General features: G+C 41.9%; 1 protein-coding gene across 13 annotated transcripts in view; it reads right to left on the reverse strand.

Moving 5' to 3' along the window:
* The window catches only part of LOC145356352 (growth factor receptor-bound protein 10-like), a 188,097-nt gene that overhangs the window by 93,116 nt on the left and 67,140 nt on the right, over nt 1-27,841 (reverse strand). For 12 of the 13 annotated variants that reach the window (XM_080209064.1, XM_080209100.1, XM_080209057.1 and 9 more), the window contains 3 exons: nt 22,515-22,605; nt 16,896-17,112; nt 8,060-8,198 (listed from right to left, as the gene is read on the reverse strand). In XM_080209064.1, coding sequence (XP_080065190.1) covers nt 8,060-8,198; nt 16,896-17,112; nt 22,515-22,605 — 447 coding nt within the window. Of the gene's footprint in view, nt 1-8,059; nt 8,199-16,895; nt 17,113-22,514; nt 22,606-26,839; nt 26,994-27,841 lie in introns of all 13 variants that reach the window. The other variant, XM_080209015.1, reaches the window with a different exon arrangement.

Genomic DNA, 27,841 nt, shown 5'->3' on the forward strand with positions numbered 1-27,841 from the left:
AGTCCTCAACATTCTGGGCAGCCTTGAATGTAGTTAAGAACATAAGAAAGAGTAGAAGACCATGCATTCTATACAAGGGATATTGTGGGGTGAAGGAAGGGGTGGAAAATCAGGATACTGAATTTGATAATCAGCCTTGATCAAAATGAATGGCGGAGGAGGCTCGAAGGACCGAAAGGCCTCCTCCTGCTTATAGTTTCAGTGTTTCTATTCTCTTGAGCCAGCTCCACCATTCAATAGGACCATGGCTGATCTTGGACCTCATCTCCACTTTCCCATCCTCACCACTAATTCCTTCGTTCTCAGACACCAAAAATCTGTCTAACTCAACCTTAAATATATTCAACAATAGAGCAGCCACAACCCTTTGAGGTGCTCAAAAATATTCTCAACCTTGTGCAAAGAATTTTCTCATCATCTCACTCCTAAATGACTGACCTCTGATCCGGAACATTCTCAACAGGGGCAAATAACTTGTGCCTACCCCTTCAGAAATTTGGATGTTTCACTGAGATCACCCATCATTTTTCTAAACTGCAGAGAATACAGAAAAGAACATACTTATCATGAGAAGTAGGCCACTTGGCCCATGGTGCCTGCACTGCCATTCAATATGATTATTTGACATGGAACAATAAGGAATTTTGGCACATCTGCTACGAATCTCTCTACCTTTTACAGATGCACCACAGAAAGCATTCTTTATAGTTGTATGACAGCTTGGTCTGGCTCCTACTCTGTTCAAGACCGCAAGGAAGTACAAAGAGTGGTGAATAAAGCTCAGTCACTCAAACCAGCCTCCCACTGACACTGTATGCACTTCCCACGCCTTGGAAAAGCAGCCAGCATAATTAAGGACCCCCCACCACCCCCCCATGCACTCTGGACATACTCTCTTCCACCTTCTTCCGTCAGAAAAAGAGATAAAAAAATCCGACGACACATACCAACCAATTCAAGAATAGCTTCATCCTTGCTGCCTTCAGACTTCTGAATGGACCCATCTCGTATTTGGTTGATCTTTCTCTACACCCTAGCTATGACTGTAACGTTACATTCTGCACGCTCTCTTTTCCTTCTCTATGAATGGCATGCTTTGTCTGTCTAGCATGCAACAATAATACTTTGCACAGTATCCTAATACATGTGACAATAATAAATCAAATCATTGCTAAACTGATTGGAAACTCAACCCCACATTCCTGCCTGTCCCCGATAACTATCGCCCCTTTTAATCAAGAGTCTATCTGGCTCTGCCTTAAAAAATTCAAGGATTCTGCTTCCATTGCCATATGAAAAACAGAGATTCAGAGACTCTTGACACTGAAAAAAATTCTCCTCATCTCATCATCATTAAATGAGCAACCTCTTATTTTTGAACAGAAACACCTAGTTCTAGATTCTCCCACAAAATGAATCATTTTCACATCTACCCTGTCAAGACCCTCAGGATTATGTATATTTCAATGAAGTCGCCTCTTACTCTTCAGATACAACTAAAACTGTCCAACTTTCCTTCAAAAGGCAACTTGTCCATGGGAGGAAGAGAAGAGCAAGGATAAAGATAAGAATGACAAATATGAATGAGTTTCCAGGCCACTCCTTTGCATCCTTCCTTGGCCACAATACAAGTAACCTGAAATGTATTGATATGATTCCGGTTAGAAACACCAAAGTGTTTTATGAAGCCGGTCTGAATCATAAGTTTTGCATCTTGTATTTGGTTAGGATAAATATGATATGTTCCACTTAAGGTGTGATTCAAAAGGTCCATTAGGGGGCTTTCATCAAGGTTCATTTAAGAATATAGTTAACATGTATACTAAGAAAATTAGCAAGAACAACTTTCAATTACAACAAGAAACAAAACCACCACTATAATGTATAATCCTTAACAAAGATATCTAAAAAGTGTTCCAATCAAACGAAACCCTTGACATAGACAAAACATTTTTTTTAAAACAGGTTCAACGCAGCGAAGTTTAATGCTGACATGATGCTGGAAATTGAGCCCTTTGGTTGAAGTCTGTAGTTCTCCGCATTCATGCCAAACAGTTTAAAGACAAGGTAGCTTCCCAAAACACCAGACAGACTCTGGTCCAGTCCACAACAACAGCAAATTTTTACCCTTCAGGAAAACAGGATCTTATATTCACTAACCAACATAATTTTCAAAACAACAGGGAGAAGGGGAAAACACATCCCTTTAGCTTGCTGTTCATTCTAAAAACTAAAACTCAAATCTGCAGCTCCAAACTAAAAATAAAAACTCCAAAAATACGTGACCATCCTCCTAACAATGCAGGATCGTAAAATTAATCCCAAAGGAAACACAGATAACCACATTTAAGCCACTTAAGTAGAAATGAAAGGACATTTCCAGTCAAGCCAGCAACAATAACATCACTGAAGCTGTGAGCTAAGAAACACTGACTGAAAGAACTGCAGAGATCATGATTTGAAAAAGCATTCTTAAAGGTACACTAATGTCACAGTATGGATCTCTGTTGTGGGGTCTTTTCTGAGACAAGGTATCGTCAAAAACTTCAGCAAATACAAAGACTCACAAAGTCAATGCCCAGTTAAAGACGCATCTTTATTTAACCAAAAATCAAAGGGAGAGATTAACATTGGGTGAAGGCCTTAAGCATTCCAAATACCACTCTGAGGTTATAACATATTCATCAAAACAATTGTACATGTCTCAAGTTTGCTTCTCCTATCTCTTTCGTAACTATGAACCAATTATTAATACAAATCCATCACTTAATAATTGCCATATACCTTGGCCAATTGCATTCTATCCTCTGACATCATGAGATTTCATTGGTCCATAGAATCCAGGTGCTTCTTTCCCTCATAGCTTAGCAAACCCAGATGCTTAGCAACAAAGGTCAAAGCTACTGTTCCCACCAATTCTTTTCCAGGTGAATGGCCGAAACAGACAGCTAAAATTCTCACATCGGAGGAAAACTGTCTTATCAGGGCACTTGAACAGCCTTATTCGTAAAGTGGCTTTGGGAACCTTGCTGTTAGTAACTTTTGCTGATAAAACAATGTGCTGTGGTTTCATTGCTCCAAAGAATGTGTTCTGTCTGTTAAGGCTTCATCCTACCATTCCCCGCAGCAGCCTGCCTTTGGCTAAAGTGTACAATTACTTTAATTTTAAAGTACCAAAACACATGTTTAAATCAGAAATCCTTGTTGAAATCTCATACTTACTTAAATATCTATTCATGCTGTTTTCATGTAGACAGTTTATCTGCTAGTAATTTATTAGTGCCTTAAACCCTTGATTATTTGAAATTTCTCTAACCTATGAACTTCTCCAACAGTCTCATTTTAAAAAGATGATACTCAGAGCATCAGGTGTCTGACTTTAAGTTGCTGTAAATTAAAAAGTGTTTTTATTTTTAAAGTAGTAGCTATGCTTGGATTTAAGAAAGAAGCACCAGGAATAAGGGAAAATCAAAGCCAGTATAATGAAGGAAAACAAGAAACCCAAAGTAAAATAAGTTAATGTAAGGGAAATTAAGACATGGCAGTGCAGTGCTGCCAAATGGAGTGTGTATTCTGTAATACATGGGAAGTAATGGACACTACCAGTGTCCTAGATGATAATACATGGGAGGAAGTGATGTCAGCTGCAGAAACTTGAGCGCCAGGTTTCAGTGCTCAAGCAGTGGCTGGAGTAACTGTGGTGTACCTGTGAGGCTGAGGGCTACATGGATAGCACATTCAGAGAGGTGGTCAGACCACAGCTTGGGAGCCTAGAGGCAGAGCAGGAATGGGTGACCAGCAGGCAATCCAAGACAATCAGGCAGGTAGTACAAGAATCCACAGAGGTTCCACTCACAAACTGGCTATTTTAGAAGGTGCTGAGTGCATTGGTTCTACAGGAGTGCAGTCAGAGCCAAGTTTGTGGGACCATAAGTGGCTCAGTTGTACAGGAAGGCAGAAGGGGGAAGAGGCATGCTTTTCAGTGGCCATAGATGTGACTCCAGGATGGTTTGTTGCCTCCCTGGTGCCAGGGTCAAAGGCATTACACAGAGAGGGAGGGTGAAGTGCAAGACATTGTGGTCCAAATAGGCACTAATGACTTAGATTGGAAGGGAGATGTGGTACTTTAATCAGAATTTAGGGAGCTAGTAATCAATGCCGAAATATAGCAGCTTTATAGAACCTTAGTGTGGCTGCACTTAGAATATAGTCTTCATTCCTGGTCGCCACACGACAAGAAAGACGTAGAGGCTTTGGAGAGGATACAGAAAAGATTTATCAGGATGTTGCCTCGTATGGAGAGCATTAGCTACGAGGAGGGGTTGGCGAAACTTGGTTTGTTCTCACTGGAACGACAGAGGTTGAGGGGCAACCTGATAGAAGTCCACAAGATTACGAGGGTCATGGACAGACTGGATAGTCAGAAGCTTTTTCCCAGGATGGAAGAGTCAATTACTAAGGGACATAGGTTTAAAGTGTGAGGGGCAAGGTTTAAAAGAGATGTATGAGGCAGATTTTTTTTTTTACATAGAGGATGTGGGCACCTAGAACTCGCTGCCAGGGAAGGTAGTGGAAGCAGATACAATAGTGAATTTTAAGGGGTGACTGGACAAATACACAAATAGGCTGGGAATAGAGGGATACGGTCCCCGGAAGGGTAGGGGGGTTTTAGTTCAGGTGGGCAGCCTGGTTGGTGAAGGCTTGGAGGACCAAAGGGTCTGTTCCTGCGCTGTAATTTTCTTTGTTATTTGTTCAGTCTCCAGATTACTCGCAGTGCCAATGTGCAAATGAGTATAGAAAGAGGGGGATAAGACAGACGAATCTATCGCTGAAAAGATGACATAAGAGAGACACAGACTGGTTCCAGAGATGATGGCATCTGCATAAGCTGAATAGGATCTGGACAGAGCTGGAACAGAGTTCCTGCAGGGCATTTTGTCTGTTGGGAGGACTTTAAACTAACTCAGCAGGGACGTGAGGGCCAAAAGAGAATATTAGAGCGGAATACCAGGGTCCCCAAGTACTGGGAGACACACATTCCGCTAGTACAGAGAATAGCAAGTTAATAGGTAGACTTGGAGTAAGGGAGAAAGTGAAGTCTGAATCAGCATTACTGTGCATGTATGTGAATGCACAGGGTATAATAAATGAGATTGGTGAGTTAAATGCGCAGATTGACATGTGAAAATATGATGCTAGAGTGATAAAAAATGATCTGGTTTAAAGAAGAGCAGGACTGGGTGTTAAATATTCCTGTGTCTGTTTAGAAAAGATGGGAAAGGAGGAAAAGCAGGGGAGTGGCAGTGTGGTTAAGGGGAGCATTGCAGTCCAAGAGAAAGAAGATATCAATTTGGCTAGAGCTGACGAACACAAAGGTTGAAAAATACATTGCTCAGTACAGTGTATAGAACTGTGGAATAACAAAGATAAAAAACTGGCTGAGTAGTAGGAAACAGATGCATCAACACATTATTAGAGGTAGTGGAAGGTTTGTAGTGGAGTGGTACTGGGACACTTGCTTTTCTTGACAGATATTAATGATCTAAATCTTGGTGTGCATGGGGACAATTTCAAAATGTGGAAGTATTGTAAATTGAGAAGAGGACAATGTAGAACTTCAAAAGGACTGGCAAGTTGGTGAAGTGGGCAGGTAGATGAAATTAAATGCATGACCTCACACTTCTCAGCATTATGGTAGGAAGAATATGGAGAGACAATATAACACTAGGGGTATATATGCATAGATCATTGAAGATGGCAGGAAAACTGGAGAAAGCATATATACTGGATATTATTGATGGGGTATATAGTACAAGGGGGTTATGTTGAACTTATACAAGACACTAGTTAGACCTTAGCTACTCTATTGTGTGCAGTGTTCAGTGCCACACTATGGGAAGAGAATGCGGAGAGAATGCAAAACAGGTTCACAAGAATGGTCCCAGGGATGAGAAACTTCAGTCATAAGGATAGATTGGAGGGGTTGGGATTGTTTTTCTTGGAGAGAAGGCCAAGGTGAGATTTGACAGTGATGTTCAAAATGATGAGGGGTAGGAGAGTAGATAGGGGAAATTATCGTAATAGGATCAAGAATCAGAGGGTGCAGTTTAAAGTGGTTTCCAAAAACAAAATCAAATGCAATGCGATAACAAACTTTTTCACACAAGTGGTTCATGCACTGCCTGCAAGCATGGTGGCGGCAGGTTCAAATCAAGGTATTCAAGAGGACATTGGATTATTTGAATAGAAACAGTCTGCATGGAAGCCAGGAAAGGCAGGAAAATGGTACTAAGTCATAATGCTCATTTGGCAAGTAGATGCAGAACAATGGGCTGAAACATTTCTGTGATTATGTTAAGTGGGTTGTCAACAGGACCAATGCTGCTATGGGATGGCAGTTACATAGGACATAGAACGCTGCAGCACAAACAGGCCCTTCAGCCCACAAGTTGCGCTGATCATATCCATACCTACCAGGCCTATCTATAACTCTCAATCCCATTAAATCCCATGTACTCATCTAGAAGTCTCTTAAAAGACCCGAGCGAGTTCGCCTCCACCACCACCGACAGCAGCTGATTCCACTCAAGCACCACCCTCTGAGTGAAAAACTTAACCCTGACATCTCCTCTGTACCCAGCACCTTAAACCTGTGTCCTCTCGTAGCAACCATTTCAGCCCTGGGAAATAGCCTCTGATAATCCACCCTATCTATACCTCTCAACATTTTATAAACCTCTATCAGGTCGCCTCTCAACCTTCGTCTCTTCAGGGAGAAGAGACCTAGCTCCCTCAACCTATCTTCATAAGGCATGCCTCCCAATCCAGGCAACATCCTTGTAAATCTCCTCTGCACTCTCTCAATAGCTTCCACATCCTTCTTGTAGTGAGGTGACCAGAACTGTGCACAGTACTCCAAGTGGGGTCTGACAAAGGTCTTATAAAGTTGCAGCATTACCTCCTGACTCCTAAGCTCAATACCTCAATTAACGAAGGCTAGCACACCATACACCTTATCGACCACATCCTCCACCTGCGAGGCCGATTTAAGAGTCCTACAGACCCGGACGCCAAGGTCCTTCTGCTCCTCAACACTGCTAAGAGTCCTACCCTTGATATTGTACTCCTTCATCTCATTGGACCTGCCAAAAAGGATCACTACACATTTATCTGCGTTGAAGTCCATCTGCTACTTCTCCGCCCAGTCTTGCATCCTATCTATGTCTCGCTGCAACTTCTGACACCCCTCCAGACTATCCACAATACCACCAACCTTCGTGTCAGAACTTACTAACCCATCCCTCCACTTCCCCATCCAGGTCATTTATGAAAATGACAAACAGCAAGGATCCTAGAACAGATCCCTGGGGCACTCCACTGGTGACCGACCTCCATGCAGAAAAAGACCCATCCACAACCACTCTCTGCCTTCCGCAGGCAAGCCAGTTCTGGATCCACAAGGGAACAGCCCTTGGATCCCATGCCCTCTCATCTTCTCAAGTTGTGTGAAGCACTGCTTCAATATGTCAGTGTGCTTGATGCCAAATCAGATAGATGCCAGCACATTATATCTGTGTTCAGATGGGCACAGTGTATAGTTAACAGCTCTAACAAATCATCGATTCCTCAGCAATCACTTTCAGACTTTGAAAAAGCAGCTCCTATTCAGAATCTCCAACAGCCGTCAAGACGCATTTAAACTAAACATTGTTATATAATATAACCAAATTACAGAAATGACTTAATCAATAAAGATGAACTCTAAAAATACTCATGGAGGTGGGAACACTAAAAGGAAGCACCATTATTTACAAACATCTGGCACCAAATCTTAGAGGAGTTTCCTTTTTCTCCACATTGACGACCTCCAATTACCTTCACATTCCCAAATGCGAATAATTTGCATTGTTTGCAATACAAATTGAAAATATGCGTTTAAAACTTTCTTGCAGCCATCATAAAATTAACAGATAACTTGTGGCACTAGAAATATACAGTAATTCATGCGTATGTAAAACAGTTCACATCTTGAAACAGCAATAGATGCATTTATACTCACATGATTATGGGAAGGTGGATTTTGAGGCATAGAACCAGGAGTCAACACTGGAGAACTAGTGGGACTGCACAGTTCTGGAAAAGGGTTTGGGATGGCAGGTAAAGATGAGGTACGGAACTGTTCATCTTCCTGAAGTCTCCTGCAACATTAACATAAAATTGTACATAAAAAATTAAGTTAAATAATTCAAAAGTAAAATTTTGCATTTATCAACTGTATCTGCAGAATTTACACCATTCCACCACCTGCAATACAGCATTTTTAAAAATTGACATGGGTATTAGTCTACTGATAGTTTGTCTTCAGTCTTATAGAGCTTGCACTCAACTTTTCAGTTTTACAAAACCATTTCAATGAGCAAAATAAAAAAGGGTTAAGCCTATTTTATAAAGTACCACCCTGCTTGAGACTTGCAACACACAACGCTGTCCTGCCAGAGTAGAGTAACATTGCAACCATGCACACACATTGGAGCAGCTTGGCTAGAAGTTCAGCTAGTTCTACAGCAGAAGACTTTAGAAACGCAGAAGAGATGTTGTCAGGTGCCTGGAGTCTTTGCTATATTCAGTGTACTCAGATAATTGTTGCCATCATATGATCATGATGGGGAGATGGTGCTAATGTCACTGGGCTAGTGGCCTAGACTACTGTTTTGTAGGATAAGAGATCAAATCCCAGCAGAGAAACTGGTGGAATTTGAATTCCGTCAATAAATCTGGAATTGAAAGCAAGTCTTCGCGATGATAGCGATCATCGATTATCATAAAAACCCATCTCATTCACTAGTGTCCTTTAGGGAAGGAAATCTGCCAAAGTTATTTAATCTGGCCTAAATGTGACCTTGTGGTGGTTAACTCCTAACTGCCCTCTGAGTGCAAGCCACTCAGTTCAAGGGTAATTGGGGATGGGCAACAAGTACTGCCCTTACCAGTGATGACCACATCCAATGGGAAAAAAGAAAAACATGGATATCACATGGAGTGGGTCAAATAGATGCCTGAGGCTTCAGAGTTGGATTAACGATTCTGCATTTGTGGCCGAGGATGGTTACAAATGCTTCAAGTCTTGCACTGATGCACTGTACTCCGCCTTCATTCAAGGCAGGGATACCCTTGAAGCCTGATCCTCCTATAAGCAGTTTTAATGGTCACCATAATTCACAACTTGACATGGAAAGATTGCAAATTTTAATCTGAGCTGTTGGATTACTTGGCTGCATACAACATGTATGCATTCCTGCTTGCTCCTTCTCATATCTGCAGGACATCAAAAAACCTCACCAAATGAATTATTTTTGGAATATAAAACATGGCAGTCAAGTAATGCAGAGCAAGATTTCAAACCACTAGCTAAATTGTTAACCTCCTTTGGTGATGATCGCTGGTTTATTTATCCCACCTTCAATTCAATCTTTTTCATATATTTCTTTTCATTGTTTCCTTTTTATTTGCATCTTTTTGTTGCTTCAGTTTGTTCAGTCTCATCTGCGAAAAAATCATCCTCATAACTTGCCGTGCTTACCTCCTACCCTTGTCTAAAGAATGGTGCACAAAGCTGTAGAATCATAGATTCCCTACAGTGCAGAAGGAGGCCATTCAACCCATTAAGTGTGCTCCGACTACAATCCCACACAGCCCCTATTCCCGTAACTCAACATATTTACCCTGCTAATCCTCGGATATTAAGGGCAATTTAGCATGGCCAATCAATCTAACCTGTGCATCCTTGGACTACGGAAGCAAACCGGAGCACCCGGAAAACCCCCACGCAGACACAGGGAGAATGTGCAAACTCCACACAGACAGTGACCAGAGGCCAGAATTGAACTCCCTGGCGCTGCGAGGCAGCAGTGCTCACCACTATAGCCTGTGCCACTGTAAGCCAAGTGACCTTTCCAAGGGTTAATGAATCTTCCACTTGAAAGAGGAATGGAATATACCTGATGTTTCAAACATTCTATTCAGTCTATTGAGGTGATGAATAAAATCATAAGAGAAAAATCTCACGGTCAACAATGACAGCAGCTTCTATTTATTGCCTTTGGATTTGAAGGCACGGCCACCAATGATGCAGCAATTAAAACTGGGGATGCCCAAGAGGTGAGAGGGGAGAACAGATATGAGCGTTGAGAGGCTGGAAGAAATACAGAAAAAGGGAGCAACAAGACTATATAACAATTTGAAAACGAGGATGTGAATTTTAAAATCAAGGGGTTGCTTCACTGAAAGTCTGCTTAGGTAAACAAAGAGCAACAGTGGTACTTTGTTTCCAAGTTATAAAGTAAGTTTCCATGATTATTCCAATAATGTGGAAGCAATCATTTTCTCCCCTCCCTCCTCAACTTGTTTCCTCTACTGGCAATTTTCTTTCTCCATCCTCCCAAAGCATCCATTAAGTGACAACTTAATTTTTATGTTCATTTATTCTGACTGCTTCACTATCTTCATGTTACATTAATTTGTTGCATAACTTAATCATTTTCGTTGAAGAATAGCAGCCACTTTTCCCAACACTAAATTTTCACTTACAACTCCTGCGACTTGAACTTTCAAAATTATGTTATTTTTAATCTGGCAATCATTGTTAATGTTGGTTTCAATCAAATTTTATTTCAGCACTGGTGATGGGAACAATCTTATTTGGTATGGGGTGATGACATCAACAGTTTAATTTGCTACAAGCAACAGCAAAACTTTGCTTTATCTTGTTTTCAAGAACAATTTGAAGAACAGAGCAAAGTAAAGCATGGGAGCAGGCCCTTCAGCCCTCCAAGCCCATGACAATCATGATGCCCTAACTAAACTTAGAAGAGCCTTCTGCCCTTACTCAGTCCGCATCCCTTTATTCCCACCATAATCATGTACCCATCCAGTTGCCTCTTAAATGTTGCTAATATACCAGCTTCTACCATCTCCTCTGGCAGCACGTTCCAGGCACTCACCACTCTGCGTGAAAAACTTTCCCCACACATCTCCCTTAAACTTTTCCTCTCTCACCTTGAACCTGTGTCCCCCTTATAATTGACCCTTCCACCCTGGGAAAAACCCTCTGACTGTCTACTCTGTCTATGCCTCTCAATTTTGTAGACCTCTATCAGGTCTCCCTCAGCTTGTGTCTTCCCAGTGAAGACAATCCTAATTTATTCAACCTTTCCTCAAAGTCAACACCCATCCTGGTGAAGCTTCTTTGCACACTCTCCAAGCTTCCACGTCCTTCAGATAATGTGTGTTTTAAAGTCTATTTATTTGTGTTACAAATAGGCTTACATTAGCACTGCAATGAGGTTACTGTGAAAAACCCCAGTCACCATACTCCGGCACCTGTTCAAGTACACAGAGAATTTAGCTTGACCAATGCACCTAACTAACATGTCTTTCCACTTTGGGAGAAAACCAGAACACCTGGAGGAAACTCAGGCAAACATAGGGAGAACGTGCAGACTCTGCATAGACAGTGACCCAAGCTGGAAACTGAACCTGGGCCCCTGGCGCTCCGAGGTAATACTGCTAACTACTGTGCCTTCCTGGTGACTAGAACTGCATGCAGCTTAGCCAAGGTTTTATATAGCTGCAACGTGATTTAACTCCTGTACTCAATGCCCTGGCTGATGAAGGCAGACATGCCATATGCCTCCTTAATCACCTTGGCCGCAGTGTTGCCACTTTTAAAGAACTGTAGACCTGCACACCCAGATCTGCATCTGTGTGGGTTTCCTCCGGGTGTTCCAGTTTCCTCTCAGTCTGAAAGACATGCTGATTAGATGCATTAACCCAAACAGGTGCTAGAGTGTGGTGATTAGGGGAATTTCACAGCAGCTTCATTGTAATGTTAATGTAAGCCTTATATGTGACTAATAAATAAACTTTAAAACTTTATCCCTCTGTATGGTAATGTTCCTAAGGGTTCTGCCATTTACATCATAATTCAGACCTAAATTTGATCTTCCAAAATGCATCATATTGCTTCCGGATTAAATTCTATCTGCCATTTCTGTGCTCAAGTCTCCAATCTATTCCCTGTTTATCCTCTGACAATCCCCAGCACTCTCAGCAACTCCACCAATCTTCGTGTCATCCACAAACTTATTAATCAGACCACCAAGATTTTCCTCTAGATCATTTATATATACTACAAACAACAGAAGTCCCAACACTGATCCCTGAAGAATACCACTAGCTACAGATGTCCATTCTGAAAAACATCCTTCTACAGCTGCTCTCATCTTCTATAACCGAGCCAGTTCTGTATCTATCTAGCCAGTCCCCAAATCCTATGTGATTTTAGTTTTTGCACCAGTCTGCCATTTGGGCCCTTGTCAAACTAAAGCACATATAAACTCGACCTCCAGCCCTTCCCTCATCAATTATCTTTGTCACCTCTTCAAAAATGAAATTGGTGAGACAAGACCTTCCCCATACAAAACCATGCTGTAATGACTATTTCAATTTGTGGGTTAACTGGCCCCTAACAAGCCACTGATGCAGGAATTGACAAACCAAAGTCCTTTAAATTGTTTCTGTCCTTAATATTGAGCTGCATTGTTGGACATATGGAGTCCAAACTTCCCTGTTCAAGTTAAAGATCCTACAGTAATCCTTACAAGAGTGAGGAGCTCCCTCAGTATCCTGAGCAACAATTATCCCTTTAACACCACAAATTAATTAGTTACTTGTTTCTGTTTGTGATATCTTACTGTGTGAAAACTGGTTGCCACGTTTGTCTACAAAACAGATGATTACTTCAAAATTTTCATGGCTATTAAATGCTTTGGGACATTCTAAGGATATGAAAGGTAATATATAAATTCAAGTTTTTTTTTTATACATGCAATTTTTTGTTGTATTGCCATAATGAAGCAACTGGCAAAACACTTTGTCAAATGTAACTTACTTGTTGCTATCTAACAGAAAGCCTTAAATTGGGATCTTTAAATATATCTATTTCTTGAGCTATCTATGCTGACAACACTCTTTGTAGTCTACATAAATGACTTAGAAGAGGGAGTAGGTGGTGTGATCAGCAAGTTTGCTGATGACACCAAGATGGCAGGGTTGGCGGGTACGGAACTGGATTGTCAGGTGATACAACAGGATATAGATAGGTTGGTGCAGTGGGCAGATAGGTGGCAGATGGCATTTAATCCTGACAAATGCGAGGTGATGCATTTTGGAAGGAATAATGCAGAGAGGAGCTATGTGATAAAAGGTAGGCCGATTAGGAGTATAGACGTACAGAGAGACCTGGGAGTGCAGGTTCACAAATCCATGAAGGTTGCGTCACAAGTGGAGAACGTTGTTAGGAAGGCTTATGGGATGTTAGCCTTTATAGGAAGGGGCTTAGAGTATAAAAGCTGCCGTCTAATGCTTCAGTTATACAGAACGTTGGTTAGACCGCATTTGGAGTACTGCGTCCAGTTCTGGTCACCTTATTACCGGAAGGACGTGGAGTCTCTGGAAAGGGTGCAGAGGAGGTTTACCAGGATGTTGCCTGGCATGGGGGGACTGGGTTACGAGGAGAGACTGAAGAGACTGGGGCTATTCTCCTTGGAAAGAAGGAGAGTGAGAGGGGACATGATAGAGGTATATAAGATACTGAAGGGAATAGATAGAGTTAATAGTGAGAGACTGCTCCCTAGACTGGGTACGAACACAAGAGGTCATCACTTAAGGGTGAGGGGGGGGGAGGTATAATTTGGAGGTAAGAGGAAGGTTCTTTACACAGAGAGTTGTGGGGGTCTGGAATGCGCTGCCGAGTAGGGTGGTGGAGGCAGGAACGTTGGACTCGTTTAAGATGCAGTTAGATAGGCACGAGTGAAACGAGAATGGAGGGATATGGTAGGGGCTATTAAATAGGGTTAAACCTCGGGAGACTCCGGAAGGGCAGGCTGTATGATTAATATTTTTTGTCTTTATTCCACAGGTGGAGGTCCACCTCGTGTCAAGCGAGGGGCATGCACACGGCGGGTTGTGCGTGGGCTGCTCTTGGAAGTCCAGGAGTGGCCTAGTACTTCATGTTGGTGTGTGTGCTTGATCCTGGACCGATAGACGGGCTCCACAACAGCTCAGTGACTAGCACTGCTAGCTGTGCAGATACATGGATTTGGGCCTGTGTCTGTGGGAGTTTGCGCATTCTCCCTGTGGTTGCGTGGGTTTCCTCCGGGCGCTCCGGTTTCCTCCCACACCCCAAAGATGTGCTCTTAGGCTAATTGGTTTCCACCAAATTGACACTATTTCTTCCCTGAATCTGACTGAGTAGGGTCCCATTCGTAGACATGCAGGGTAGAATAAGTGTAGGGCGATGCGGCGGCGCGGGCTCGTTGGGCCGAAGGGCCTGTTTCCCGTGCTGGGTTGTTCTTTGTTCTTTGTAACACAACATATCCATCAAGTGCCAAGCATAGCCTTATGCAGACTTTAAACATTGGTTAGGGAATGAAGAGGACTAAGTCTGTTTATCAGATAAAATCTAGAATGCAATAATCCTGTCCATTCTGCTCTATGCATGAGACTTAGATTGTGCACTAGCACCACGCGAAGTAGTTCAGACACTTCCACTTGAGCTGCCTTCAGGATCACAGTCTTGTTACAGTGCAGGAGGCAGCATTTGGCCCATCGTGTGAGCATAATGACTTGGCATCATTCCCTGCATTTCCCATACACCTGCACATTGTTTCTATTCAATTAATCATCTGACACCCTCTTGAATGCTTCAAAGCTTCTGAAGATTAGCTGGTAGGACAAAATGTCAGACGTGGAGGTGCTTACCCAAGCTGACACGTCAAGCATAAACAACACATTGAGACAGTCACAACTGAGTAGGGCTAGTCACATAGCCAGAATGCCTGATACTCACTAAGAGAATCTCACATAGAGAACTTTGGTCAGGAGTTTGCTTTCATGGTGGCCATAGGGAATACTAAAAGAACTCTTTGAATGCTTCACTTAAGAGATTTAGTATCAAATTCAAGTCTCTAGAAAAGTTCTCCCAAAATCACTACACCTCGCACAACCAAATAAAAGATGATGCAGCCTCCTGCAAAAGCAAGCCAACTGCAGCGGTTTACCACCACCTTGTCAAGGGCATTTAGGGATGGGCCAAGCCAGTGAAGCCCACATAACCTGAATATGTCTATGATATCTTGTCTTATTTGTAACAGAACCTTCAGAGAGCCAATCAGCCTTAACAGTTCCACCAGAACAGTATTAAACATGGCAGATAATGAATATGGTCATCTTTGCCTTCAAGGATAAACAAGATAATCTATTTCAAGGTTAATCTCAAAATAGTTTTACTTGAAAAGCATCTGCACAGCTGTTATTTTCAACAACTCGAATAAAAAGCAGAATGGTCTAGATTTTGAAACTGTGATCACAACTTGGGTCTTCATAATTGTGTTTCGGAAGGAAATTAGGCAAATTTCAAAGCCAGGAACTGGTAAGTACCAGCAACTACAATGGAATCTACATGCTATGAATCCACACAATATAATTAATTTGCTCACAGTTCATTGGCAATCTAAAAGATGGCATGAATTTTTCTGCAGCAAATAGGAGTTGTCATTAACAATTTTAGTTTGGTGAGAGTAATCATGTTATTATGGTTCTGTAGAAGATGAGGGACCTCGGGGTCCTTGTGCATGAGTCGCAAAAACCCAGCTTGCAGGTGCAGCAGGTGGTCAGGAAGGCGAATGGGATGCTGGCCTTCATAGCGAGGGGGATTGAATATAAAAGTAGGGAGGTCTTGCTGCAGCTGTATAGGGCATTGGTGAGGCCGCAGCTGGAGTACTGTGTGCAGTTTTGGGCGCCGCACCTGCGCAAGGATATTTTGGCCCTGGAGGGAGTGCAGAGGAGGTTTACTAGGCTGATACCGGAGTTGAGGGGGTTGAGCTATGAGGAGAGGCTGAATAAACTAGGCTTGTACTCGCTAGAGTTTAGAAGAATGAGGGGAGATCTCATTGAGACGTATAAGATGATGAATGGGATGGATAGGATAGAGGTGGAGAGACTCTTCCCGCTCAAAAAAGACAGTAGGACTAGGGGGCACAGCCTCAAGATAAAGGGGAGGCGGTTTAGAACGGAGTTGAGGAGGAACTTCTTCACTCAAAGGGTGGTGAATCTCTGGAATTCTCTGCCCGTTGAAGTGGTGGAGGCTGCCTCGCTAAATATTTTTAAGAAGCGGGTTGATGGGTTTTTGATAAGAGAGGGGATTAAGGGTTATGGGGAGAGGGCGGGAAAGTGGAACTGAGCCACAACAGATCAGCCATGATCTTATTGAATGGCGGGGCAGGCTCGAAGGGCTAGATGGCCTACTCCTGCTCCTATTTCTTATGTTCTTATGTTCTTATTCACTGAAAACTTCAAGCCAGTCAAGAATTTTAAGATGGAATTATTGGACAGATGGGTATTGGGCTTTCAGAGCTCAAAGGCACTTGGGTGCAGCCAGAAAAAGTAAAAAAGCAGGTGCTTTTTACTTCTGAACATCATTTTTGTACACATCAATATTCTGCAAGATTAAAGTAATTTTCTACATGTAATTTTTGACTTGGAAGATTTGAAATTGTCTATTGATACTCAAAAACTTGTAAATGAGGTACATCAAGGTTATATATTAATTTCTAACAGTGCCTATACATCTCAAATTGCTGCACGAGCTCCTGAATAATGCATTTAAATATAATAATCAGATGGGAATAAAATCATTTTGTATGTGATCTGTGGGGAAATTAAGGTCTCATTTTCAAGTATTCCTTCGAGTGACAAAAACTTATACTACTTTGAATAATAGACAAATATAAACTAAATACAGTACAACAATAAGGAAAAAAAACTTTTTCACCTACCTGACTGTCAGAATGTGCATTGGCTGAGAACGTCGCAGTTTCTGCCTTGGTGATGTTGGCTGTGGTGAATTTGTTCCTGAATTTGCCAAATGACTACAGACGAGCTGACCATTATGAATAAGTGGAGTTGTTTCTGACTGAGTACAGCACATAGAATACAAACTGTCAAATGAAGAGTTCATATCATTCACCAAAGCTTCCAGGTCTACATCATCTTCTGGAAGGAAAGGAAAAGAAGCATAAGATTTTTGAAACTGCTTTGATTTTAAATTGAGAAATTATTTTCAGTTCAGTATTTGTTCCGGCAACGCACAAAAGAATGCCCTTATTAAATCCTTTTCATGGCTCAGTACACCAATTTGAGTTAAAGGGTCTGAACTTTCCCAGTGACAATCAACATTGGATTGACATTCTACTCCTTGTTTCTTACCTAAAATTCTGTCTTGTCTGACCTTTTGTCTCAAACTGAGCAAAATCTGAATGATATAGAGCATCTCCAAGGACCAGCACTAAAGTGCAGTGCTGTCAGCATTTATTGCCCACGAAAATGGGGCAGTGTACTTTCTTCTTGAACTGCCACATTCCATGTGGTGTATGTACACCCGTGGTGCTGTTAAGAAGGAATGGAATTCCAGGGTGAGTGGCCCTGGCAGAAACGAAACTTAGCATCAGTGAGCAGACGACCTGTGACAGAAGTATTAAAATATTTTGTCTCTTTTTACATTAGTGACGTGTACTAAAATTGAAGAACCCAACTTATTCTCTCATTACAGGACAACTCTCTCATCCCACGTGTCAATTTTGTGACCCTTCTATGTACTGCCTCCGATGCAAGTATATTCTTTCTTATACGTGGAGATCACGATGCACACAGTAGTCCAGACGTGTGCAGTCTTCAAAACCCTCTGCCACACCACCAAGACTTTCATTCCGGTGCACAATCACCTTGTAATCAAGGCAACATGCTATTTGCCTTCCTAAATGACTGCTATACATGCACACTAACATTCTGCCTCCATTGTACGAGCACACCAAGGTCTCTGAACATCAATGTTAACAGGTTTGTCACTTCTTTAAAAAAGTCAGCTTTCCTATCCTTTCAACCAAATGCTTTGATAAAAGCAAATTACTTTGGAAGCTGCAATCTGAAATAAAAACAGAAAGTGCTGGAAAATCTGAGCAGATCTAATAACATCTGTGAAGAGAGAACAGACCTGCTGCAATTTTCCAGCATTTTCTGTCTCTGAACATATTACTTCCCTACATTACAATCTATCTGCCATATTTTTGCCCTGTCTAGCCCTCCCATACCTTATCTTTCCACCCAACTTTGTATCATCAGCAAACAGAAACACTATTCTCCATCCTCAGCCAAGTCATTCATATAGATTGTAAATAGCTGAGGACCCAGCATTGATTCTTGTGATACTCTACTGTGCACCGTCTGCCAACTTAGCTTCACTTTAAATCTTTTGCATGGCACCTATTGAATGCCATTTGGAAATCCATTCATGCATCATCTTCAGGTTCTCCTTTATGCACCTTCCTTACATCCTTAAAAAATTCCCAAATTTGTTAAACAGGACTCCCCTTTTTTAAAAACCATGCTGGCTTGTTCTTATCATACTATGCTTTTCTAAGTGCATTGTGGACACTATATTAATGACTGACTCCAGTACTAATGGTAGGCTAACTGCCCTGTAGTTCCTGGTTTTCTCTCCCCCTCTTTTCTGAAAAAGCAGAATAACATTTGCCAGTCTCTTAAATTTCTTCAATACTTTTTCTCTGTTGATAGTAATTTTGCCAATCTTTTCCACAAGGACAATGGTTGAGCTCCTGTCCTGTTATTACTGTTAGAAATTTCCATAACTGTAGGCAACTTGCAAATCAAACTTGCAGCCATGTTTTTGGTCCAGCAAAGACCATTTTTAAAAACCACTTTCACGCTCTGTAACTACTTAATCTTAAGCATATCTGATCTCTTTCTTGTCTTATGGACATGACATTCCTCCTCCCACTTTGGGAAAAATTAATTCCTTTTTTTTTTCTTAAACATGTGCTCTTGCAAAAGAAATGGTACAATTCTACTCTGTCCAAATGCCTCATCATTTTGAAAAACTCTCAAATTTCCTCAATCTTCTCTTCTGAGAGTATAGCCCAATTTCTTAAATATATCCTCACAACTCTAGTTCCTCATTTCTGGAAACATTCTTACATATCTTTTCTACATCTTCTGCAAAACCTTCACATCCTTCCTGAATTATGCACAAAGCATTCAACACAATACTCTAGTTGACACTAAACTAGGGTTTTTATACAGGTTCATCATAATGATTACTTATGTATCCTATGCATCTATTAAATCCAGAATCCCATGCTTGTTACAAACTACTTCCTCAACCCATCTTGCCACCTTCTTGCGTACATAGACCTCTGGTCTTATTCTTCACAATTAAACCCTTAATATTACATTACTACTTCTCATTCTACCTAACAAACGAACCACTTCATACTTTTCTGCATTCAATTTCACTTGCTAATCTAAGACCTCTAGAGGTTGATCAACATCCTCCTTACAGTTCACAATGCTTCCAAGTTCTATGTCATCCACAAACTTTGAAGTTGTGCGCTACAAACCCAAGTCTAAATTGCTAATATAGATGAAGAAGAGCAGCAGTCCTTCTGGGGAGCCCGCTATATATCTACCTCCAGTCTGAAATAGAACATAGAACACTACAGCACAAACAGGCCCTTCGGCCCACGAGTTGCACCGATCACATCAACACCTATCTATAACCCCCAATCCCATAAAACCCCATATACTCATCCAGAAGTCTTTTAAAAGACCCCAGCGAGTTCGCCTCCACCACCACTGACGGCAGCCGATTCCACTCACTCACCACCCTCTGAGTGAAAAACTTACCCCTAACATCACTTCTGTACTTTCCTCCCCGCACCTTAAATCTGTGTCCTCTCGTAGCGACCATTTCAACCCGGGGAAATAGCCTCCGAGAATCCACCCTATCCATTCCTCTCAACATTTTATAAACCTCTATCAGGTCGCCTCTCAACCTTCGTCTCTCCAGGGAAAAGAGACCCAGCTACCTCAACCTAACTTCATAAGGCATGCCTCCCAGTCCAGGCAACATCCTTGTAAGTCTCCTCTGTACCCTTTCAATAGCTTCTACGTCTTTCCTATAGTGAGGCGACCAGAACTGCGCACAGTACTCCAAATGAGGCCTGACAAGGGTCTTATAAAGTTGCAGCATTACCTCCCGACTCCTAAACTCAACCCCTCGATTAATGAAGGCCAGTACACCATACTGGTCATCACAACTCTGTTGCCTGTCACAGAGCCAACTTGGTATTCATACTGCCACTGTCCCTCTTATTCCATGGGCTTCAACTTTGCTGACAGGACTGTTATATGGTACTTTATCAAATAAATGCCTTTTGGAATTCCACATACAAATTAAATGAATCACCATCATCAAACCCCTCTGTTACCGGATCAAAAAACTGAAATAAGTTAGTCAAACGTGATCTACCCTTTAGAAATATGCGCTAGCTTTCCTTCATCAATCCATCCTCGTCAAGCATTCCCACAACTAGGGTCAAATTAATTGGCCTACGTCTGCTGGGCTTATCCTTAAACACAGTAAGAAGTCTGACAACACCAGGTTAAAGTCCAACAAGTTTATTTAGTAGCACAAGCCACTAACTTCTGGAGCTCTGCCCTTCATGTACCCTGTTCACAAACAGGGTATATAAAGACACAGACTCCAATTAACAAAATAACTGTTGGAATGCGAGTCTTTGCAGGTAAAGAAGTCTTAAAGGTACAGACAATGTGAGTGGAGAGAGTTAAGCACAGGTTAAGGAGGTGTGTCTCATCTCCAGCCAGGACAGTTAGTGAGATTTTGCAAGCCCAGGCAAGTTGTCAGGGTTACAGATAGTATGACATGAACCCAAGATCCCAGTTGAGGCCATATGAACACTGCTCAACAATCACCAGGCAAGAGTATTCTCTTCCTATTGGGGGAACACTTCAGCTGTCACTTCAGCCTCTGACCTTCGGTTAAGCATTCTCCAAGGCGACCTTCATGACACATGACAACGTAGAATCGCTGCGCAGAGACTGACAGTCAAGTTCCGCACACAAGGACGGCCTCAACTGGGATCTTGGGTTCATGTCACACTATCTGTAACTCTCAAGACTTGCCTGGACTTGCAAAATCTCACTAACTGTCCTGGCTGGAGACAATACCCATCTCTTTAACCTGTGCTTAACCCTCTCTCCACTCTCATTGTCTGTATCTTTGAGACTTGATTACTGTAAAGATTCACATTCCAACCATTATTTTGTAAACTGAATTTGTGTCTTTGTAAGTCCTGTTCGTGAACAGAACTCACCCTTACCTGATGAAGGGGCAGCGCTCTGAAAGTTAGTGATTTGTGGTACCAAATAAACCTGGTGGACTTTAACCTGGTGTTGAGAGTCTTCTGACTGTGTTTATCCCAGTCTAACGCCAGCATTTCCACATCATGACTTTTATCCTCAAACCCATTTTTCTTTTAAACAAAGGTGCAACATCGGAAAATCTCCAGTCCTCGGGCACTGTCCCTACATCCAACTAAGACGGGAAGCTTATGGTCAAGTGTTTCTGCAATTTCCACACTTATTTCCTGTACTCTTGGATGCATCTCATCTGGCCCGATGACTTATTCAACTTTAAAATATAGCCAGCCTATTCAACACCTTGCATTTCACCATAACATAGGCAGCAGCTTCTTCCTTGGTAAAGGCATACACAGAGTATTCATTTAGCATTCAAGTCATGCCCAGTAACTCCAATTATAAATGCCCTATTTGATCCTGAATCTGCCCCACTTATCCTTTTATCGCCGTTATGCTACTTAAATACCAAGATTTTTGAATTTCCTTTCAAGTTAGCTGCCAATTGCTTCTCATGCTTGGTTTATCTTAGTTTGTTTGTTCAATGGAGAGATTAAAAAAAATCTCTAGTTCTCAACTGTATTTCCGTATTGCTCCATATTCCTTCAGAAACTTACCCAAAAAAATTAGAGTCTTGAAAATTCCAACTAACCCAGCATCACAGCCTTTTGGGAGATGGCTCCAGATTTACTCTATCTAGGAGAGAAAAGCCCTTTCTGCTTCTGGCTTCTAACTGGCTTAGCTCAAATGTTAAAAGTGATCCCTTGTTCTGACGTGTTACCACTGAACCAAAACTAACATCCAGGTAACCTATTTCTTCCTGTAATTGTACGATGTTATGCACATGGCTCTTTAGGTGATGTTATCAATTTGTTCTGAATTATGACACTTTAGCATAAATGTCCAACTGCACAAATTTATTAAATGAAACCAGAAAACCTTTTTATCCTGTCAGCTGCATTAATTTCAAACTCTGACCATAAAACCAAGAGGACTGTAAAGTAATCAACCATTGATCAGTTTCTTTAGCTGCATATTGTACAGAACATGTAAACATTTTTCTTATGTTTAAACATGCTTCAGGAATGCCAGGTTCTGTCACGGTGTCCCAAAAATATTATTCAGCACTCATAATCCCTTAGCAAATGATGGATTTAACAAACCTTGATGGCAAGGCAAATTATGACTGCAGGAAGCTTGGAAACTAGATCCCATCTCTCCTCTAGGTCTATGAGATGTCCGGTCAACATTGTCCTGAAATGGAAAACAAAAATCGAATGTATGACTATTTTAAAATATATCTTATATCTTAGATAAATAAACCAGATATTCTAGTGTTGTTTCCAACGATGGTGTCAAAATTTGACGCTGGAAGCACATCACAATATACGCATTATTTCAAATAAGTGCATTAACAACAGAATCATAGAAACCGAACAGCGCAGAAGGTGGCCATTTGGCCCATCAAGTCTGCACCCACAACAATCCCACCCCAAGCCCTATCCCCACAATCGCACACATTTACCCCACTAATCCCCCTGATACTAATAACACTGCCAATTAACCTAACCCGCACATCTTTGGACTGTGGGAGGAAATCTTCAAACAGCTCCGTGATAAAGGGAAAAAATGCATGTCCATAACATTAAACAAACAGTGTAGAGCAAATTACTGCAGATCTTGAAATCTGAAACAAACAGAAAATGCTGGAAAATCTCAGCAAGTCTGACAAAGAGAACAGAGTTAGCATTTCGAGTATGGATGGCCCGTCGTCAGAGCAAATGAAAATGGGTGATGACATCTCAACTCAGCCAAACAACTGAAGTACAAAAGTAACTTTAAGATTCCCTACCACTTTAACCAAGTTACTGAATTCACTGTTTTAATCCATTTTATACAACAGGACATCTTGAAGACCCTTCCAGAGCACAAGCATTTGTCAAGTTTCTGTACTGTATTGCTAAGCGATTAAAGTTTGTCCTACATTACATCTCACATCAACATCTGATTAACTGCAAATTGTCAAGGGCTGCAATTCTTCAAAAATACAAATTTCTCAGAAAACCAAATGGTCCAAATAATTTTTGATTTTTTTTAAACCTTCAATATTGTCTCCAGTGCCCAAAGCCATGGGAGATATCACAATCTAACACCCAACATAGATTAAGCGGAATCCCATACCCTTCACATTGTATACAATACTGAACACCTGATGCCTTGCCTACTGTGCTGTATTACATTTTGGATAAAATTAAATGACGTGCCAAAACATATGCAATAGAGGCCATCAACAAGGATGGGGATAAGAAAAAGGGGAAGGGTGAAATCAAGGAATTTGATGCTAAAAATACATTGTAGTAGTATTTGCTGGTTTGGCTAATGTTTATTGCCAATCTCTAATCCTTTTAGAAGGTGGTGGTGAGTTGAAATACTATGGAATATCATGGAAAACATCTCAACTAATCAAAAATCTAGCATTGGCTTCCTATTCTGTCCATAGTGGCAAAGCTGAACTTTGCTTGCTGTGTCAAGAAGTCAACTCACCACCACCTTCTAAAAGGATTAGAGATTGGCAATAAACATTAGCTGAACCAGCAAAGCCACATCCCATAAATGAACAAGACCTATCAACCATACTGAAGGGGGAAAACAGACATTACCTGATACATAAAGGTTTAACATATTGGGCTTATATCCATTGGAACTAGGAGAAGTGATCTGAATGAAACATACAAGATCCTGAAAGGACTTGTGTGATGGATACCAGGAGGATGTTTCCTCTTGGTGGGAGAGACTACAACTAGGATGACAGTTTAGGACTAAGAGCTCTTTTAGGACAGAAGTGAGGAGATATCTTTTCTCTCAGATGGTCATTAGAACATGAATCCTCTTCCATGGAAAGCTATGGAAGCTGGGCCATTGAATTTATTCCAGGCAGAATTAAATTTTTGGTGGACATTGGAGTGACATATCAAGAATGACCAGGCTTCAAGACAGCAATCAATAGATAAGCGAGGAAGCGACAAACAGCTACAGCACAAGATGAGTACTAACTCTCAAAACAAAACTTCATACGAGCGTTAGCAGAATTTACTTGGGTTCTGGCCCCTTGAGATTGCTCCACCATCTAATATCATGGCTAATCTAACAGCAACCTCAAATGTACATCCCACCTACCCCAGAAAACCTATCACCCTCCTGTTTATCAATAATCTATTCATCTCTGTCTTAAAACATTCAAAGACTTTGCTTCCATACAGGGAGGGGGTCCCAAAGATTCATAACAATCCAAGAAAATAATTTGCCTCCACCATATTTTAAATATGAAACACTTATTTTTAATCACTGACCCTTACTTCTAGATTTTCCCACAAGAGGTAACATCCACTGTTATGTATGCATTTAGCGAAGTACTGTGCCAGAACCACAACAAAGTAGCCCTCAAACTTAAACAGTGGGAAACTCTATAAGTGTGCACTGTCCCAAAGTCAAATCCTAGACTGCTTAACCACAGTCCACACTAGGAGGAGCTAATTCCCCAGTGATCACATGACCTACACTCTTAAGGGGCAGTACATACCCCAAACCCGCAACATACATATATATCACACTCTCCACATCCATCCTATCAAGAACCTACAGGGTCTTCTTGTACATTTTAATCAAGTCACTTCATACTCTTCTAAACTCCAGCAGATACAAACACAACAGTTCAACTTTTTCCCGCTCATTCCAGGTATTGGTCAAGTAAATCTTCACTGCACTGCTTCCAATTATTTTCATCCCTCCTTCAATTAGAAGCCAACACTACACAGTACTCCAGATGTAGTCTCACCAGTGCCGTGTGTAACTGAGGTATTACCTCCCTACTTTTGCATTCTATTCCACTCGCAATAAATTATAACGCTTTATTAGCTTACCTAAATAGCTGAGTCGGTGGATGAGAGTGTGAAATCAACAACAATATTTCACCTTGATGTCCATTTTGCTGCTTTTCCATCCTTTGCTCTGCCCATGTTTCAGTTCCAAAAGGAGATGGCATCTTCTCTAACCAGAATGAACCCCCATTTCAGAGGCACAGGCTGGCTTTAAGTGCTACCACTTGGTCACAAAATTGGACCTCCCTCCTTGACCACACAAAAATTCAACAGTGCCTTCAGTACTAGCTGAATACAGTCATCATACAGATCAGCAGGCAGTATATAAAATTGGGCTGCTGTTTCAACAGGTATAGGTTAATCACTCGTTGTGATCCTGCACCTGTTTAAGGGATCATCAAATTTTGACCCTTTAAATTGAAGTATCTGATATGCCCAACGATCGGCGCTAGGGCCAAAATTATCTGCGATCTACGTTACTAACATGGACGAAGGTGCCAACTGGAGATTGGGAATGGCATATAAAAATAAGGAAGATTTTCTACAGCCGTAGAGAGAATCGGTGAGATCACGTCTAGAGAAGTATATTAACAGTTTTTTAGTTAATTAGGGGCACGCATGTATAGGAAGCAGTTCAGAGAAGGTTCATTTGGCTGATCCCCTGGCATAAAGGAAATTTTTAAAATTCATTCATAGGATGTGGATCCAGGCTCAGCCAACATTTATTGCCCACCCTAATTGTCCTCAAGAAAATGATGAGCTGCCTTCTAAGCCACTGCAGTCCATACAGTATAGATACACATGCAGTGCTGTTACAGAAAAATTTCCAAGATTTAGACCTAGTGACACTGAAGGAATGTTTCGAAGTCAGGACGCTTTGGAGAGGAACCTCCAGATGGTGGTGTTTCCATACATCTCAGAGGTGAAAAGACTGAATATTTGTATATGGGTGCCAATCAAGTGGGTTGTGTTGTCCTGGATGGTGTCAAGCTTCTTCAGCATTGTTGGAGCTCCACTCATCCAAGCAAATGGAAAGCATTTGTTCACCCTCTTTACCCATCTCTCATGGATGGTGGATAGAATTTGGGGAGTCAGAAGGCAAGTTATGCGCCACAGGATTCTTAGCCTCTGACATGCTCTTGTAACGATGTGGAGATGCTGGCATTGGACTAGGGTAAACACAGTAAGAAGTCCCACAACACCAGATTAAAGTCCACCAGTTTATTTGATAGTAAACCCACAAGTTTTTGGGGTTCAACCCTTCGTCAGGTGAGTGGAGAGTTCTGACCTCAGACAGAGCGTATAACAGCACACAGTTTAGAGTACTGATTAGAATGCGAGTCTTTACAGCTAACCTGCTATTCAAGTCTTAAAGTTGCAGACGTGAGTGGAGGGAGCATTAGGCTTAGGCTAAAGAGATGTGTATGGTCTCCAGACAGTACAGTAAGTGAGGTTTTGCAAACCCAGGCAACTCATGGCTGTTACAGATAGTGCGACATGAACCCAAGATCCTAGTTGAGGCCATCCTCGTGTGTGCGGAACTTGGTTATCAGTCTCCGCTCAGCGACTCTGCACTGTGTGTTGTGAAGACCGCCATGGAGAACGCTTACCTGAAGATCAGAGGCCGAATGCCCGCGACCACTGAGGTGTTCACCAACAGGAAGGGAACAGTTTTGCCTGGCGATTGTCGAGCAATGTTCATTCATCCATTGTCGTAGCGTCTGCATGGTTTCCCCAATGTACCATGCTTCAGGACATCCTTTCCTGCAGCATATTAGACAGGCAACGTCAGCCAAGTTGCAAGACTATGTGCCGTGTAGCTAATGGATAGTGTTCTCACGTGAGACAATGTCAGCCATGTCGATGATCCAGCACGTCTTGCAGAGGTTGCTGTGGCAGGGTTGTGTGGTATTGTGGTCACAGTTCTCCTGAAGGCTGGGTAGTTTGCTGCGAACAATGGTCTGTTTGAGGTTGTGCGGTTATTTGAAGGCAAGAAGTGGGGGGGGTGGGGATGGCTCTGGCGAGATGTTTGCCTTCAATGATATGTTGAAGACTCCGGAGAAGATGTCGTAGCTTCTCCGCTCCGGGGAAGTACTGGACGACGAAGGGTGCTCTGTCCACCATGTCCCGTGTTTGTCTTCTGAGGAGGTCGATGCGGTTTTTCGCTGTGGCGTGTCGGAATTCTCAATCGATGAGTCGAGCACCAAATCCTGTTCTTATGAGGGCATCTTTCAGCATCTGGAGGTGTCTGTCACGATCCTCCTCATCTGAGCAGATCCTGTGTACACGGAGGGCTTGTCCGTAGGGGATGGCTTCTTTAACGTGTTTAGGGTGGAAGCTGGAGAAGTGGAGCATAGTGAGTTATCTGTGGGCTTGCGGAGAAGTGAGGTGCTGGGGTGGCCGTCCTTGATGGAGATGCGTGTGTACAAGCACACAACCGATTCCAGAGAATCTTGGACACACGCATCTCCTGGGCAGGAAAGTAAATTGTGAAGAAGGCACAAGGAGGCTACAAAGGCACATAGGTTAAGTGAGTGTGCAAAAATATCTGGCAAATGGAGTAGGATGTGGGGAAAATACTAAACTGTCTATTTTGGCAGGAAGAATAAAAA

The sequence above is a fragment of the Carcharhinus amblyrhynchos genome, chromosome 2, assembly GCF_965287045.1.
Source record: "Carcharhinus amblyrhynchos chromosome 2, sCarAmb.v2.hapA, whole genome shotgun sequence".
NCBI classification, from domain to species: Eukaryota; Metazoa; Chordata; class Chondrichthyes; order Carcharhiniformes; family Carcharhinidae; genus Carcharhinus; species Carcharhinus amblyrhynchos.